General features: G+C 50.1%; 1 protein-coding gene and 3 non-coding genes across 8 annotated transcripts; all 4 read right to left on the bottom strand.

Annotated features, from left to right (window-relative positions):
• Nucleotides 1-2088: 2088 nt before the first annotated feature.
• AGBL5 (AGBL carboxypeptidase 5) lies at nucleotides 2089-9548 on the bottom strand. 5 transcript variants are annotated; one of them, XM_028497030.2, is made up of 11 exons: nucleotides 9438-9548; nucleotides 8056-8316; nucleotides 7635-7806; nucleotides 7149-7312; nucleotides 6395-6572; nucleotides 5951-6129; nucleotides 5086-5542; nucleotides 4415-4584; nucleotides 3950-4085; nucleotides 3064-3266; nucleotides 2089-2434 (listed from the first exon to the last, which is right to left on the bottom strand). In XM_028497030.2, exons 2-11 carry the CDS (start codon nucleotides 8268-8270, stop codon nucleotides 2155-2157), a joined length of 2154 nt encoding a protein of 717 aa, XP_028352831.1. In that variant the 5' UTR covers nucleotides 8271-8316; nucleotides 9438-9548; the 3' UTR covers nucleotides 2089-2154. The 5 variants fall into 5 exon arrangements, with proteins under 5 accessions (XP_028352831.1, XP_028352832.1, XP_054945052.1 ...); XM_028497031.2 differs by lacking the exon at nucleotides 9438-9548 and adding an exon at nucleotides 9139-9421; XM_055089077.1 differs by lacking the exon at nucleotides 9438-9548 and adding an exon at nucleotides 9139-9421 and having other exon boundaries at nucleotides 4415-4524.
• A 406-nt stretch (nucleotides 9549-9954) lies between these two features.
• On the bottom strand, nucleotides 9955-10027 carry TRNAA-AGC (transfer RNA alanine (anticodon AGC)). Its single transcript has one exon. It is a non-coding gene; the product is annotated as a tRNA-Ala (tRNA).
• Nucleotides 10028-10133: 106 nt separating this feature from the next.
• Nucleotides 10134-10206, bottom strand: TRNAA-AGC (transfer RNA alanine (anticodon AGC)). The gene has a single exon. It is a non-coding gene; the product is annotated as a tRNA-Ala (tRNA).
• Nucleotides 10207-10546: 340 nt separating this feature from the next.
• Nucleotides 10547-10635, bottom strand: TRNAY-GUA (transfer RNA tyrosine (anticodon GUA)). The gene is given in 2 exon segments: nucleotides 10547-10582; nucleotides 10599-10635. It is a non-coding gene; the product is annotated as a tRNA-Tyr (tRNA).
• Between the last annotated feature and the right edge of the window lie 3277 nt (nucleotides 10636-13912).

Raw genomic sequence — 13912 nt, 5'->3', positions numbered from 1 at the left:
CTGAATCCTGCCGCTTCTATTTCTAGTATGTACGTTCATAGACCCTGGTATAGGCACTAGTTATCTCATGTATAAACTACTGCAAGGATCCCACCTCCCTGTCCCTGTCCCTGCTTGCTTTATATATAAACAGTTCACAGATAGCTCTCTTAAATCTTTTGTTCCCATAATTCTCAGAAAACACAGTCGTTGCCATATGTCTCGTTAACTCATAATCCTTGTTTTCAAGACATCTCGGCTTCTTCCTCCCACCCGTCTTCCTGATTTCCGTGGGATGGGCTTGGCCCTTCGACCCAGCTAGCACGCCTGCTTGTTGTCCTCTCTACGCGGCAGCTCTGCTCCTGGCTATCACTGTCATCTCTGGAATGTTTTTGTTAAAACCATACACCACCACCCATTCTTCAAAACCATTTCTCAACTCATCATTCTTTGGGTGATTACTCTTATGTTTATCTACAACAGTGGCTCCCCACGTTCCCTGTATGTGTATAATGAGTGTGTGCTTTTATGTTGCGTTTACTGCCCTGTGTCCCAGTCAACCAGGAATTACTTTGTACTGACTACGCCTATTTTCTATTATTTGGGGGAAGTAACAAAGAAACAGAATACATGTCTCTCACTCAAGGAGCTTAATGCAACACTCTGCATTTGGTGGGGGGGGGGGCAGGGAAGATGTTAATAAAATATTGACTAAAAATTGCCTAGAATCCTCCAGTGAGGACCTAGAAAAGGCTCTTTGCTATTTCCCTTTTGTAATCAGGGAAGGAGAATTTATGGTGCCAATATTCCTTCTGTGAGTTAAAAAGAAAAAAAATTAAAAGAAGAAAAAATATCCAGATTAAGATGGGAAACTCAAGTATACTGGAACACGAAAAGACTAAGTTTGAATAACTGCCACTTAATAGCTGCGCAATCTTGGACAAGTTACCCTTAAACACCCTCAGTCTCCTCATCAGAAAAGTGGAAATACCACCTATCCCACAGGGTCTTTGTGAGGATTAAATGAAATAAATATGTGATACTGGTTTTTTTTTGTTCACTGTTTAATGCTATTTAAATCTAAGGCATTATTATTGCTTTAATACTCTCCTTCTATCAAACAGTGTGCAAAAGTGTCCTTTCCCAATGAAGACAGACTCTCTAAGAGTGGGGCCTGGAACATAAGCAGAGGTAACTGTGGAGCTTCTCAGGGATAGAACATCTTACTGGTCAAAGCTGGTAAGGCCCGCTGCTCTCTCTCCTGTGGCTGCTCTAACTAGTAGTCAGATTTCCACAGCCACTGACCCCAGTGCATGTTTCTGCTCTGCACCGAAAACTTTGTTGCAAGCTGAGCAGCAGGGAGGTGCTAACGAGGAGGAGTGCAGCTTGAAGACCAGCAAAGCTTAGTTCTAGCATTTAAGGCTCCATACTCTGGCAAGATTGCTGTAGCCCAGAAGCCACATACAATGTTGATTTTTGATTCAGTGTTATTTCCAGAAGTGGCCCGGCAACTGTCTCCCTACTACAGTCCGGGTCACTCCCGAGGAACAGCTCTGGAGTCCCTTCCTCTTCTTTTTCCCTAAAGGCCCACCTGTTTTGGGGATACACTGTGACCCAGAATCTCTTATCTTGTATCAAGCAGGGTCTCCTTGGCCAAACCCAGGGGCACAGTTGAGCACTTGTGACCACTGCTGGAAGGGGCTAGACTGTTGCTTTGTAAGCCTAAAACAGGAGCTGTCTGTAGTTGTGCCCTTTTTCTTTGGAAGAGCTGGCATCCTTCTGATAACACTTTCTGAACAGGCTCTGAAGCCAGGAACAATTTCAGCCCATAGAGACCCTGGATAGGATTCTCCATCTTTGTATGGTGCTGCGATTTGGATTGTGAGGACATCTCCTTATGTTGCTCCCAACAAGACGGACCCTGTCCTTGTCGTGGAGGCTCCATGTCTCAGTGTGACCCTGCTCTAACTAGTGTTTCTTCCTTGGAATCTTTCCTGCCTCCCAGCAGTTGCTGAAACCCAGATACCGCGGACTCCCGCCTATGCCATACACAGTACCGTCTGGAGCTCGTGCCGCAGGGAACACCAAGGTCGCAGAAGAGGCTGTAGATTCTGCTATATACTAATTTTATTGATTCACCCCTCGGTCCCAGGCCAAGTGTGTATCTTCAAGCTCTCACTTCCCCCAGCAATGCCCCAAACAACTGAACACCTGTTGCAGGGGCTCCCAGACTAGCTTACCTCTGACGGGGCCCAGCACCTGGTGGCTGACCTTTTGGGTGCTAAAGCCCAGGCCTGGCAGCCCCGCAGGCCGACTGCCATGAAAAGGAAAGCTGAGGGAGTTCTTCATCTGTGGAGAATTTTGTTGACTGCTGCTGCTACCACCAGCACTTGTGCCAGTGCTAAAACTTCGCGCGCAGCTCAAGGTATTTTCAGAGCAGGAAACAGGCAGTCCGCTGCAAAGAAGCAGATGCCAGTTAACCCTGGGCCAGGGAGGTTGTTGCAAGTCTTTCCCCATGGTCTGATGCTCAGTAAAGCGTCACCTCTGGAGTGAAAAGGCATGGGGACTCATTCCAAGGGAGCAGGGAGGGATTTATGTGCATGGATAAGGTACCTAACCTGGGGCATCTCAGGATGCCTGGGATCCCTTGTTCACACGTAACGCGCTCCTGCAGACGATACGCTAAGAGCCATAAGGGCTGTCCCTGGGCAGCTTTAACTCCCAGCGAATTCCCTTTTAATGCCTTGGTGCTGCCCTTGGACCCCTCAGTCATTCACAACCACTGGAAGCTGAGACTTGCCCCCACCCGCACCCTAACTGTATTTGATTTTGTGCAGAGCTCTGGAGCAGGGAATCCCCTAGCCTGCTTTTCAGATATCTGGGAAGTATGCAGCTCCAGGTAAAAGGGAAGAGGATCCCATTCTCCAAAAAATGCACTGATCTTACTAATTTAAGTTTACCCTGGAAATATTCACCATGTGGTCCTTTTGGAAGTTGGGAATCACACAAATTCCTTGGAACTCCTCGCTCTAGAGCCCTGTTCCACTTTCACAGCCTTTCTCCCTTCCACCCTGCTGGTCTTACTTGTTACTTCTGGGGGGAGTTCGAGAGCCTCTCTTCTTGCCGACACCCGTGTTCACAGTAGCGCTCAGGCCTCGACTGCTGCGCACGTGTTTTAGCATCCAGGCCCGGAGGTTTGTGAGGCTGCTGTGCTCTGACAGCACAATTCGGGGCCATGGATTGCATTCTTCCATGTCCAGAGCTGCAATGGCCAGAGCTCGTCCCACCTGTGGGGAGAGTCTGGTTTGGCTCAGTGTCTTGGTCTTCCAACCTAGAGTGCTGTGTTGGTTTGGGGTGCACAGCACAGTGGAAGGGAAGGAGAGGCCGGCCTCACATTTGCTCAATGAGTATCCCAACTTTTGTGCTCAGGCTGTTTATCGCAAGTGGATTTAGAGCTATTCCCTAAACTGTTGCCCATCTGGGACCCTCATCCATTATAAGCAGGGGCAGGTGGGCTTTGTGGCTGGCACCAGGCAGGAGTTCTCCCAGCAGGAGAAGGCATTGGGATCTCTTCTATAACCCCCAGCTCTTTCTACTACTCTTGTGTGCCCTAGGACACCAGGATCATCAGGTACCTCTGCAGAGGTGGGGTACATTTAGGTCAGTAGTGAACAAATGCAATAGAAGGAGGAAGACAAGCTCAGAGGCAAAGAATCTGACTCGGATGTGCTCAGGGATTCTCTATGGCGGGGTCGGGGGGAGGTCAGAATAGTGCCCACTCATCCTCTCAGTACTCTTACAGCCAGAGGCCTGCGCCTATTAACCGAGGAAGACAACCACAGCGGTTGAGAGACGAGACAGCGATAGTGGTGCGCCTCTCCTCAGAGGACCTTAGAGTCACGTAGCAAGAGTGAAGGCCTTTCCAGACTTTGCGGTTTCCCTTTTCCCCACTCATCCCCTGCATGCATACCTGCTCAAACTGTTCCACAGTGTATCTGGAGGGGAAGGCCGACGGGGGAGGGGGGCTGGCACGTCCGTTGTCATGGCAGGCGGCAGGGATGCTGTTTACTGAGCGTCCAGTGTTGTAGTTGCATTCAAGTGTGTAGCTAAAACACAGAGACATTTATCAGACAGAATCTGGATGGAACCACAGGGGGACAGACTAGGTGGTCTATGAGATAATCATTTGGGAAAAAATATACACAAATAGAAAATGCTAATCCCCAGCAACTAGAAATTGACCTTGGCACTTTATCATATACCTAAGAAGGTCCCCAAAAGGGACCTTTAGTGTCCCAGAGTAAAAACAATAACACTAATTGTGAATCTGTCCTTTGAGAAGACTTCGGCTATCCCTGCCCCTTGAACGCCCTCGACTGGGTATTGTTTTCTTTGGGAAGCTATTTCATCAACTGTATCTCAATTTCCACCCAACCTGTGGATTATCCCTGAGGCTTTGTAGATTGCAACCCGGCCGCTTCCCTCTTTAGACTGGCCATCTCTGCGGTCTCGGGCATACATGTTCTTCTCTGAGAAATTGCAGCCCTGGAAGTCAAAGTGGGCTGAGTTCAAGGAGATGAGCTTTGGATACAGCATATTTTCCACCTGTTTGGGCGAGGAAAAAGGCAACTCAGAAGGAGAGACAGAGAAAGAAGGGATGGGGACAAGGAAGAGATGCCAAGCATGCGGCCATGTGCCTTAAACACAGCAGACACCTTCAGAACCATCAGCGGTAGTCCAATGTTTGTAAATTCTCACTGAATGTTTGACAATATTTCTAGGTGTTGGAAAGGTACCATTCTACCTCTTTTTAAGCCCTTCTTCTCTCCAATAATGCAAAATTCTCCTCCCCTGGTTTCCCAAACCCTAGAAAAGACTAGGATGCCGACAGCTTGACCCTCTTTCAGAGGTCATGACGTAACGACTGAGACGTGAGGGGCCCAGTGCTGCCCCTTCTTGGCTCTCTGGAGCTCGCTCAGGATGGTGTACCTCTTGCAGCCCCAGGCCTTCCTGCCAGAAGGCCCCCTTCCCTCCATTTGTGGCCTGACCTTTATTTCCCAACCTGCAACACGTCCCACACTCACATGACCACCTGTGGATTCCTACCTGGGTGTTCTCGTCAGTAAAGCTGTTTCCATACATGAAGCAGCCCCTTTTGGAAGCATGTCCATGCAGGTCCACGTAGTAAGCAACACCACTCTCTTTGGGGGGGATGGTGTCAGGGTCTGGATGCTCAGCCTCAGTGGACTGTTGTGGCATAATCCACACGCTGTGGTGCTTCGGCTCTGCTGGCTCGGTCTGTGTCCAGGCCTCGGGGTTCTCCCCGTCAGACGTGTGCCCAAGGCGAGCTGCATTTCGGAGACTGCTGGCTTCCTCAAGGTCGGAAAGGGGAGCATCAGGAGGGAGATGGGGACTGTGCTGGTGCTCAGAGGGACTCTGCGAGCTCAGACGGGAGTGCACGTGGTGGTAGAGAAGCACAGCTTTAGCCCCGTAGACGGCCGGGTGCAGGACTGCATCAGGCTTCAGGTACTGACGGTTCAGATTCACTCCACGCGAGTCTGTGCTGTAGGGAAACAAGGACCAAAGCAGGGTCTAGAGGGCTGGGCCAGCGAAGGAGACACCAGAGTAGATGAAAAGGAGACTCGACTTGTGACACGAGAGGCTGAGGGTGCGTTAGGAAAGAAAGAACTGAGGCAGGCCCTCTCCGTGGCCAGCTGTCAGCCCTCCCACAGAAACCGAAAAGACAGCTCCCTCGGCTCAGCTGGACGTGCGGGTATTCCGGCTCTTCTAGAGAGCGCCGCTAGGTGGGATATTCCTTCTCAGGTCACTGGACGAGCACATGAACTTGCCCTTGTTAGGGCGCAAGAGGACTGGGAACACAGACGTTAGATGAGAGGCTGACAGTCTTCCATCGAGACGCAGGGCGTGAGGGGACTGGGAACACCCCAGGCGGGCTGGGGACGCTGCTTACCGGTAGTGGCCCCGGACTACGCCATCGGGGTTTAACATGGGAATCAGCTTAAAGACAAAGAGGCGACGTAGGGTTTGGGCCCGAGGATCGTCAGGTCGAAGGATGAAGTCCAGAAAGCCATTGAAGACAAAGCTAGATGGCGTCTCCCCAGGGTGTACCCTACTGCTTAAGAAGAATATCTGAGGTGGAGAGGAGAGCAGTTATTAGGTCAGTTGCTCTAAATCCCACGGTAACCATGTGGGGATGGTGGTGGGATGAGGTGGAAACAGCCACTGGATTTCCAGCTGGCTGAGTGTGCAAATGGAGTAGGCGCTGTCACACTTGCCTCAGAATGCAGGCTGAGGCCGTGGCCACGGGGCTGAGGAATAACACGGCCTTAAGCTACCAGCAGTGCCTGGAGCTGGGCAAAGGCCAAGGTACTACCTTTATGCTAGTTCTACTCACCCTCTTGCCTGTGAAACGGAATGGCCGGGGTGTGCTGGCATCAGGAAATAGCTGCTCTAGGCGGGGCTCTCGATCTTCTCGAAGCCCATGGCAGGAACTGATCGTTAGCAGATCTACACGAAGTCCATCCAGAGAATAACAAAGGGTCTCCCGGTGGTAATAGATGGTATCTAGGGGGCTGTAGAGGTAAAAGTCATTGAGCCAGGAGAAGTCCCCGAAGTCCTACCGACAGGTGGGCCTTGTCATGAGCCCAGGATCTGTAGGATCTGGTCCTTCACCCTAACCTTTGGGGCTTTACAGTCCCTCACAGTTTTAAATGAGGCTGAGGATTTGGGTGGGCCTACGTTGCTAGAATGCAGGGAACAGGACAGGATAAACTTATGTTTTTTCCCCCAGTTTATGGTGCCCTAGGATAGACTACTTTGCATAGACACAGAGACTTGGCCTCCGTTGGGGCAGGAGAAAAACAAATGTGTGCTGAGCCACGGCAGTGCTGGCTCAATTCTGGGTAACTGGTGCGAGCTGGGATGCTAAGAGGCTTGACGTAGGCAGGCGGGCAGTGGAGTGGGGCGGTGGGAATGCCGAGATCAAGGTCGCACAGAAACATCTGTCTAAGGTACCCCAAACCCCGCATTCTGTACAGAGAAAAGAACAGATGAGGTTTTGTTTCAGGGCTCTTAGGGCAAGTTCCAGGAGTAGCAGAGGTGCTGTGTGGTCCAGGACTGCATGACAGGAGTAAGAATGCGGCTGGCACCTGCTGTGGGTAGGGTGGTTCTCCAGAAAGCGCTGGTCCAGCTGCTTTAGCAAATCCTGGCAGTCACTGTAGGAGAAGGGGTAGCAGAAGGCGAAGAAGGTGGTGGCCCCACGGCTTTCCACGAAACGGTGAACAAAGGATAACACAAACTGCGTCTCTGTCATCTGAGGAGCAGAGAAGGAAGACGGAGAGGCCGCCTGCCATCGGTGTCAGAACTAAGGTCCTACTGGGGTCACCAGGGACTGACCTCACACCCTCATCGCTTTTACCAACGTCCCTCCCTCTGAAACTCCATGTGACAGCCAGATCCTTCTAGGCTTCCCGAGGCAGGAGCTTATCTTGGACTCCAGCTGGCGCCAGAGGGACACTGGTACCAAAACCTGGTGTCCCGCCTGCCTAGCACGCTGTATCGAAGGGACTCCTCTTTCCTTTCCCTCATCTGCTTTTAGCACCCAAGTCTGTCTGTCCTCCTCATGGAGAACTTACCTCAAAGGTGGGCCGGTCTCGGATGCGTTCCCAGCGTGGCCGGGTGGGCAGTGTGCGCACAAAGGGGGCCATGCCCTGGGAATACAGCTTGCTTTGCTTGTTCATGTTCATGACGTTGATCTTGATGAGTTTCCCTGGAGTTCCTCCCCGGACACTGAAGTAGAACCATGACCTGAGGGCCGGAGTAGGAGAGACAGGTCATTCTACATGGGAGGGTTGGAGAGGAGGTATGTGGGAGGGCTGGAGCAAGCCAAACTGGGAAAGGGCTACTTGGTAGGGAGAGAGGGAGGGAGGGGGACGAAGGGGGAGTGGGAGGGGAAGGGTAGTGTGCTGGCACGAACTCTCAGTCAAAGGGCTAACTGAGCACGGGTGCGGGGTCAGCCTCTCTTCCTTCTTCCACCCTCCATTACTCTCCTCTTACCTGTTCCCATTCTCGAATTCTGTTTCAGCACAGTCTGGTCGGGTCCACACGTTGAACTCATAGTCAGGGGAAGAGGCAATGCTGCTGGTGGAGGCCGAGGCACCACCCGCTACTCCTTCCCCATCACTAGACACAGATTCCACCTTCTCCACGTGGGCTAGGTTCCCTGAATCAAAGCGAGAACTGAACAGCAATCCCCCACAACGCAGCTCCATGGTGGGGCTGGGAAAGCATCCTCCTGCCCCACTCAGGCCCTGAGAGCTGGGGAAAAATGGTGGGGTAGGGAGGAGAGGGAAGAAAAATGAAAACATGTTCTTTGAGTATCTCTGGGTGAATGAGAGCTGCTCTTAGGGAGTGCCCTAAGAAACAAGAGTCTCTCTCCGCCTTAAAAAAAGGTAGAAGTGGGCTTCCAGCAAAGGCCAAGAATAAGCAGTATTCTGTCCCCACACTAAGGGTTATAACTGACCTCAAAGGACCCTATTTTACCACAGCTTCGCTATTCCAAAATGAAATACTCAGTGGCTTAAGTATGCTGAGAAACACTAGACTCTAAGTTTCTTTGCAGCCCAAAGATTAGAAAAGCTAGAGAGGTCAGACTGCCCAAATCTAGCCAAGATACACCCACCACCACATGTGGCCATCTTGAGAGATGAGCCATGCTGGATCTCTGGTTCCTAGACTGGCTCCCCACTCTGGAGAAGAGCAGAAGGGAGACAACCAAGTTTCTGACTTTGGATGGGCAGCTTCCTCTCTCCACACCTCTGTCCTCACAAGTACTGACCAGGCAGTTTTCTGTTGCTCTCCTGAGCCCTGGAAGGGCTGGTTCTTACTTTTTTGTTATTACCCCATGCCTATCAGGGAGGAAAACTAGACGTGTGGCCTTTGCCAAGCCAAAGGAAACTGGGCAGAAGCCACCTGCTCACCTGGAGACTGCAGCTGAAACCGTTAGGGTACGGGTTTATTCCACCCCCTCACCCACAGTCCTGTAAGCAGTGAGGCCCCTGAAAAAGCTACCCCGGTAGTTGTGGGTTAGTAATGGGTGTTCTGAGCATCCCTAAAAAAAAGTGGCTGATAGAGACCTACTTGGGGACAGGGGGATGGCTTCTCGACCCACAACTCTGAAGGACCCTCACACAAGGACCGAGATTGTCCCGGCCAGGGTGGGGTTTGTTGGCTTGGGATGGTTCTGGGCGGACTCACACTCGCGGGAGGGTAGGAAGGCAGGGCGTAGCGGGTAACAGGCGAGGCCACAGGAGCGGGGGTGCGGCCGGGGGCACCCCGGGCGAGGGGCGGGGCGGGGTGGGATTCCAGAGGGGCTCCGGGCCGCCAGGGGCTGAGAAGGGGGCGGGGCCGGGGCCCGCACTTCACGCAGAGCCCCTCACCTCTCTCCGGGCCGGTGATCCCGCTCCCTCTCCCGCTAGCGAGGCGCCAGCTGGGCCCCGGCACCCGGGCCCTCCACCCAGGACCCAGACAAAACCCGAGCGCCGTGGTGCCGGGACCCCGCTCTGCCGGGAAACAAGAAGTCTCACGCCTATTGGCCGCGGGGACAGCTGGCCACCCGCCCAGTAAGGCTCGCTGCCATTGGCCAGCACACCGGGGTTCCCTCGCACGTTTAGCGGGTACCTGAGCCCGTGCTGTTTGGGGGCTCGACCTTTCGGGCTCGGCGGAAGGGTTCCACCCGCGTCTTCTCAGAAGACGGTTAACGGCCTGCCCACCGGGAGGAGGAAGAGACGAAGTGACCAAGAAGGACACTGGAAAAGACTCACCTGCAAAATAAAAAGACCGTATGTGAAGCTAACAATTGCCTACCGTCCTGCTCTGTGTATTACAGAACACCCACCGGCTTCAGCCACTCTCCCGCGGTTCAGGGATACTCCAGTGCCCGGGCCAAAAACCGAGTGGAGGATGCGGGCATCGATCCCGCTACCTCTCGCATGCTAAGCGAGCGCTCTACCATTTGAGCTAATCCCCCGGCCGTTGCTGGTTTTAATAGCGGTCACCTCAAGCTCGCCCAACTACTTTCAACTCTTGTTCGAGTTGAAAGAGAATCAAAAGAAAAAGGACCTGTGGAAAAAACCTGGAGGATGCGGGCATCGATCCCGCTACCTCTCGCATGCTAAGCGAGCGCTCTACCATTTGAGCTAATCCCCCGGCCGTTGCTGGCTTCTTTCTTTTTACCTTACAGGTTGTTCTGGGGTGTCCACTGACCAGTGAACCGACCGCAATTCAGAGCATTCATTTAGCTTAGCACTAAAGTGCAGTGGGACCGCGGGCAAGATTTTTAAAAGCAGACATATAATAATTACACATAAGCAATATTAAGCCTCATTTAAAAGCACAGGTTAACATTCCTTTGCATGTAACCCCAAGAGAGCGTACCCGTACCCTATTTACTTCGTATGTTTCACGGAACATCTGCAGTGCGTACGCAGCTCAGAGTCGGCTTCTAGGTAAGCTTTCCTCCTCTGGAGGCTAAAAAGATCACACGAAGTCCTTCGAGCCGGAATCGAACCAGCGACCTAAGGATTGCCATAGTTCACCCGCTACAGTCCTCCGCTCTACCAACTGAGCTATCGAAGGCCTCGCTGCTGCTACAGTCTGCCGTTGTCCCTCTAATACTTACCAAGGCCTCACTCCAGGGTCTCAGTAATTTTGGGGTGGCCTGGCCCCCACCCTCTAAAGGAACTCCCCGGGGCCGAGCTCCTCCAGGGTGCACAGAGCAGAGGAACCCGGAGACAGAAATGCGAGCAAAGGGCGCTGCCAAAGGACCCGCTTTCCAACCCTGGACGAAGGAAACACGGGCAATACAGTTTCCCTTCCGTTTCCTTGCTTTTTACAAAACGATTCCAGCAGCTGTGGTTTCTTACAGGACTGCGGACACTTCGAGACCTGGCCCACAACCCCGACTTATGGGCCGCATTTCTCCGGCCAGGCGGGTACGCACACGTGCGCTACAATCGCCCGGCGCCCGCTGGGTTTGCAAAGCCGACAGCTTACGTTCGCTATTTCCGCTCCTCGTTTCTCTCCGGTTTCTCCAGTAAAATCCTACTGCTCTCCTGATGTGAAGGACATTCATTCAGTCAATTAACCCACGTTTGTCAGGATCTCTTCCTCCTAAGAGCAAGAAAGATACAAACCACCGAGTTGCTGGAGGCGCTGGAGCGGGCGGCGCGGGATGCCCGGGATTAGTGATTGCGGACGGGGCCCTGAGCCGGGAGGGGAGTCGGGCCGCTAGCATCCACCCGGCTCCCGCCCCTGCCCTCCTCACACCTGCATCTCTCCTTCCAGAGGCTTGGCATGCCAGCCCACAATCCTTTGCCCACCAAAAGCTCCCGGGGTTTTAAAACAAAGAAACAAACCTAAAACCCAACTCGTGTGCGAAGCTTTGCTTCGCGGTGTGGCGGCGTGGGTGTACGGGGAGACCTGGTCTCCATTGCCAGCTCTGCAACCGCCTGTGTTACCCCGAGTCACAATCGCCCGGGCGAATCCAGGTCGGGCGATGGTTTCAAGCCCCTCGCGGCTCCAACATTTTTTGGGTTCTCTCAGGCTGTTTTAAATCCGAAGTTTCTGTTGTCACTGAACGCAAAAGGGGGTTCACGCCTGTGCCCATCCACAAAGCAGAAGGTGAACATCTTCCCATTGATTTATTGGTTTAACTTCATTCTGCTGCTGCAAATGCTACCATTGTGTCCTAGAACGTTAGTTTGGGGTAGTCTTCTTGGAACGGTGATTAGCACTCTCACTGTCCTTCTCTTTCTTGTGGGGAGGCGGGGCTGGAAAGCAGAATATATTTAATTATGTTGCTTGGGGTTTTTGTTTTGTTTTTGAGCGAAATTCGCTTAACATACAGCTAACTATTTTAAAGTATGAACAATTCAGTGGCATTTAGTACATTCACAATGTTGTGCAAACCTCTCTCTAGTCTAAAAACTTTTTTTTTTTTAATCACCTTGGAAGAACACCCTGTACCCTTAAAGTAATCACTCCCATCCATACTTCACCCAGCCCCTGGCAACGACTAATAACGCTTTCTGTCTCTACGGATTTACCTATTCTGGAGATTTCATACAAAAGAAATCGTAAAATATGTGATCTTTTGTGTAAATTTCTTTCACTTATCATAATGTTTTGAGAGTCATTGAAATTGTAGCATGTATCTGTACTTGTCCCTTTTTATGGCTAAATAATATTCCATTCCTTTGTCAATTCTTCTGTTGATGGACCTTTGGGCTATTTCCACCTTTTGGCTTTTTTTTAAAAAAAAAAAGATCTTTATTGGAGTATAATTGCTTCACAATACTGTGTTAGTTTCTGTTGCACAACAAGTGAGTCAGGCATATGCATATACATGTCCCCATATCCCCTCCCTTTTGAGCCTCCCTCCCATCCTCCCTATCCCACCGCTCTAGGTCATCGCAAAGCACTGAGCTGATCTCCCTGTGCTATGCTACTGCTTCCCACTAGCTATTTTACATTCGGTGGTGTACATATGTCGATGCTACTCTCACTTCGTCCCAGCTTCCCCCTCCCACCCCATGTCCTCAAGTCCATTTTCTATGTCTGCTTCTTTATTCCTGCCCTGCAACTAGGTTCATCAGGACCTTTTTTTTTTTTTTTAGATTCCATATATATATGTTAGCATACGGTATTTGTTTTTCTCTTTGTGACTTACTTGACTCTGTATGACAAACTCTAGGTCCATCCATCTCATTACAAATAACTCAGTTTCGTTTCTTTTTATGGCTCAGTAATATTCCATTGTATCTATGTGCCACATCTTTATCCATTCATCTGTCGATGGACATTTAGGTTGGTTCCATGTCCTGGCTTTCGATTTGTATTTTTCTAATAATTAGTGATGTTGAGCATCTTTTCATGTGCCTCTTGGCCATCTGTATGTCTTCCTTGGTGAAATGTCTATTTAGGGCTTCTGCCCATTTTTTAACTGGATTTTTTTTTTTGATATTGAGCTCCATGAGCTGTTTGTATACTTTGGAGATTAATCCTTTGTCTGTTGTTTCATTTGCAAATATTTTCTCCCAATCTAAGAGTTGTCTTTTTGTCTTGTTTATGGTTTCCTTTGCTGTGCAAAAGCTTTTAAGTTTAAATAAGTACCATTTGTTTATTTTTGTTTTTATTTCTCTTACTCTAGGAGGTGGGTCAAAAAAGATCTTGTGGTGGTTTATTTCAAAGAGTGTTTTTCCTTTGTTTTCCTCTAAGAGTTTTATAGCATCTGGTCTTACATTTAAGTCTTTAATCCATTTGGAGTTTATTTTTTTGTATGGTGTTAGTTAGTGTTCTAATTTTATTCTTTTACATATAGCTGTCCAGTTTTCCCAGCACCACTTTATTGAAGAGGCTGCCTTTTCTCCATTGTATGTTCTTGCCTCCTTTGTCGTAAATTAGGTGCTCATGTGTATTCTATCCTGTACCATTGATCTATATTTCTGTTTTTGTGCCAATACCATACTGTCTTGATTACTGTAGCTTTGTCATATAGTTTGAAGTCGAGGAGCCTGATTTCTCCAACTCCATTTCTCTTTCTCAAGATTGCTTTGGCTATTCAGGGTCTTTTGTGTTTCCATACGAATTGTAAAATTTTTTGTTCTAATTCTGTGAAGAATTCCATTGGTAGTTTGATAGGGATTGCATTGAATCTGTAGATTGCTTTGGGTAGTATAGTCATTTTCACAATATTGACTCTTCCAATCCAAGAACATGGTATTTTTCTCCATCTCTTTATGTCATCTTTGATTTCTTTCATCAGTGTTTTATAATTTTCTGAGTACAAGTCTTTCGCCTCCTTAGGCAGGTTTATTCCTAGGTATTTTATTCTTTTTGTTGCAATGGTAAATGG

Source organism: Physeter macrocephalus, chromosome 12 (genome assembly GCF_002837175.3).
Source record: "Physeter macrocephalus isolate SW-GA chromosome 12, ASM283717v5, whole genome shotgun sequence".
In the NCBI taxonomy this organism is placed as follows: domain Eukaryota; kingdom Metazoa; phylum Chordata; class Mammalia; order Artiodactyla; family Physeteridae; genus Physeter; species Physeter macrocephalus.
Note: the sequence above shows the minus strand (reverse complement) of the source record. Positions and strands in the feature narration are given on the sequence as shown.

Bases quoted from the DNA above. Each gene is read 5' to 3' on its own strand.
- AGBL5 (XM_028497030.2), bottom strand. From the start codon at position 8,270: ATGGAGCTGCGTTGTGGGGGATTGCTGTTCAGTTCTCGCTTTGATTCA. The intron at 7,807-8,055 runs GTAAGAGGAGAG...TCCGGCCCTCAG, and splicing joins GAATTCGAGAATGGGAACAG to GTCATGGTTCTACTTCAGTG. The intron at 4,585-5,085 runs GTAGGAATCCAC...TCGCCCAAACAG, and splicing joins TTACTGACGAGAACACCCAG to GTGGAAAATATGCTGTATCC.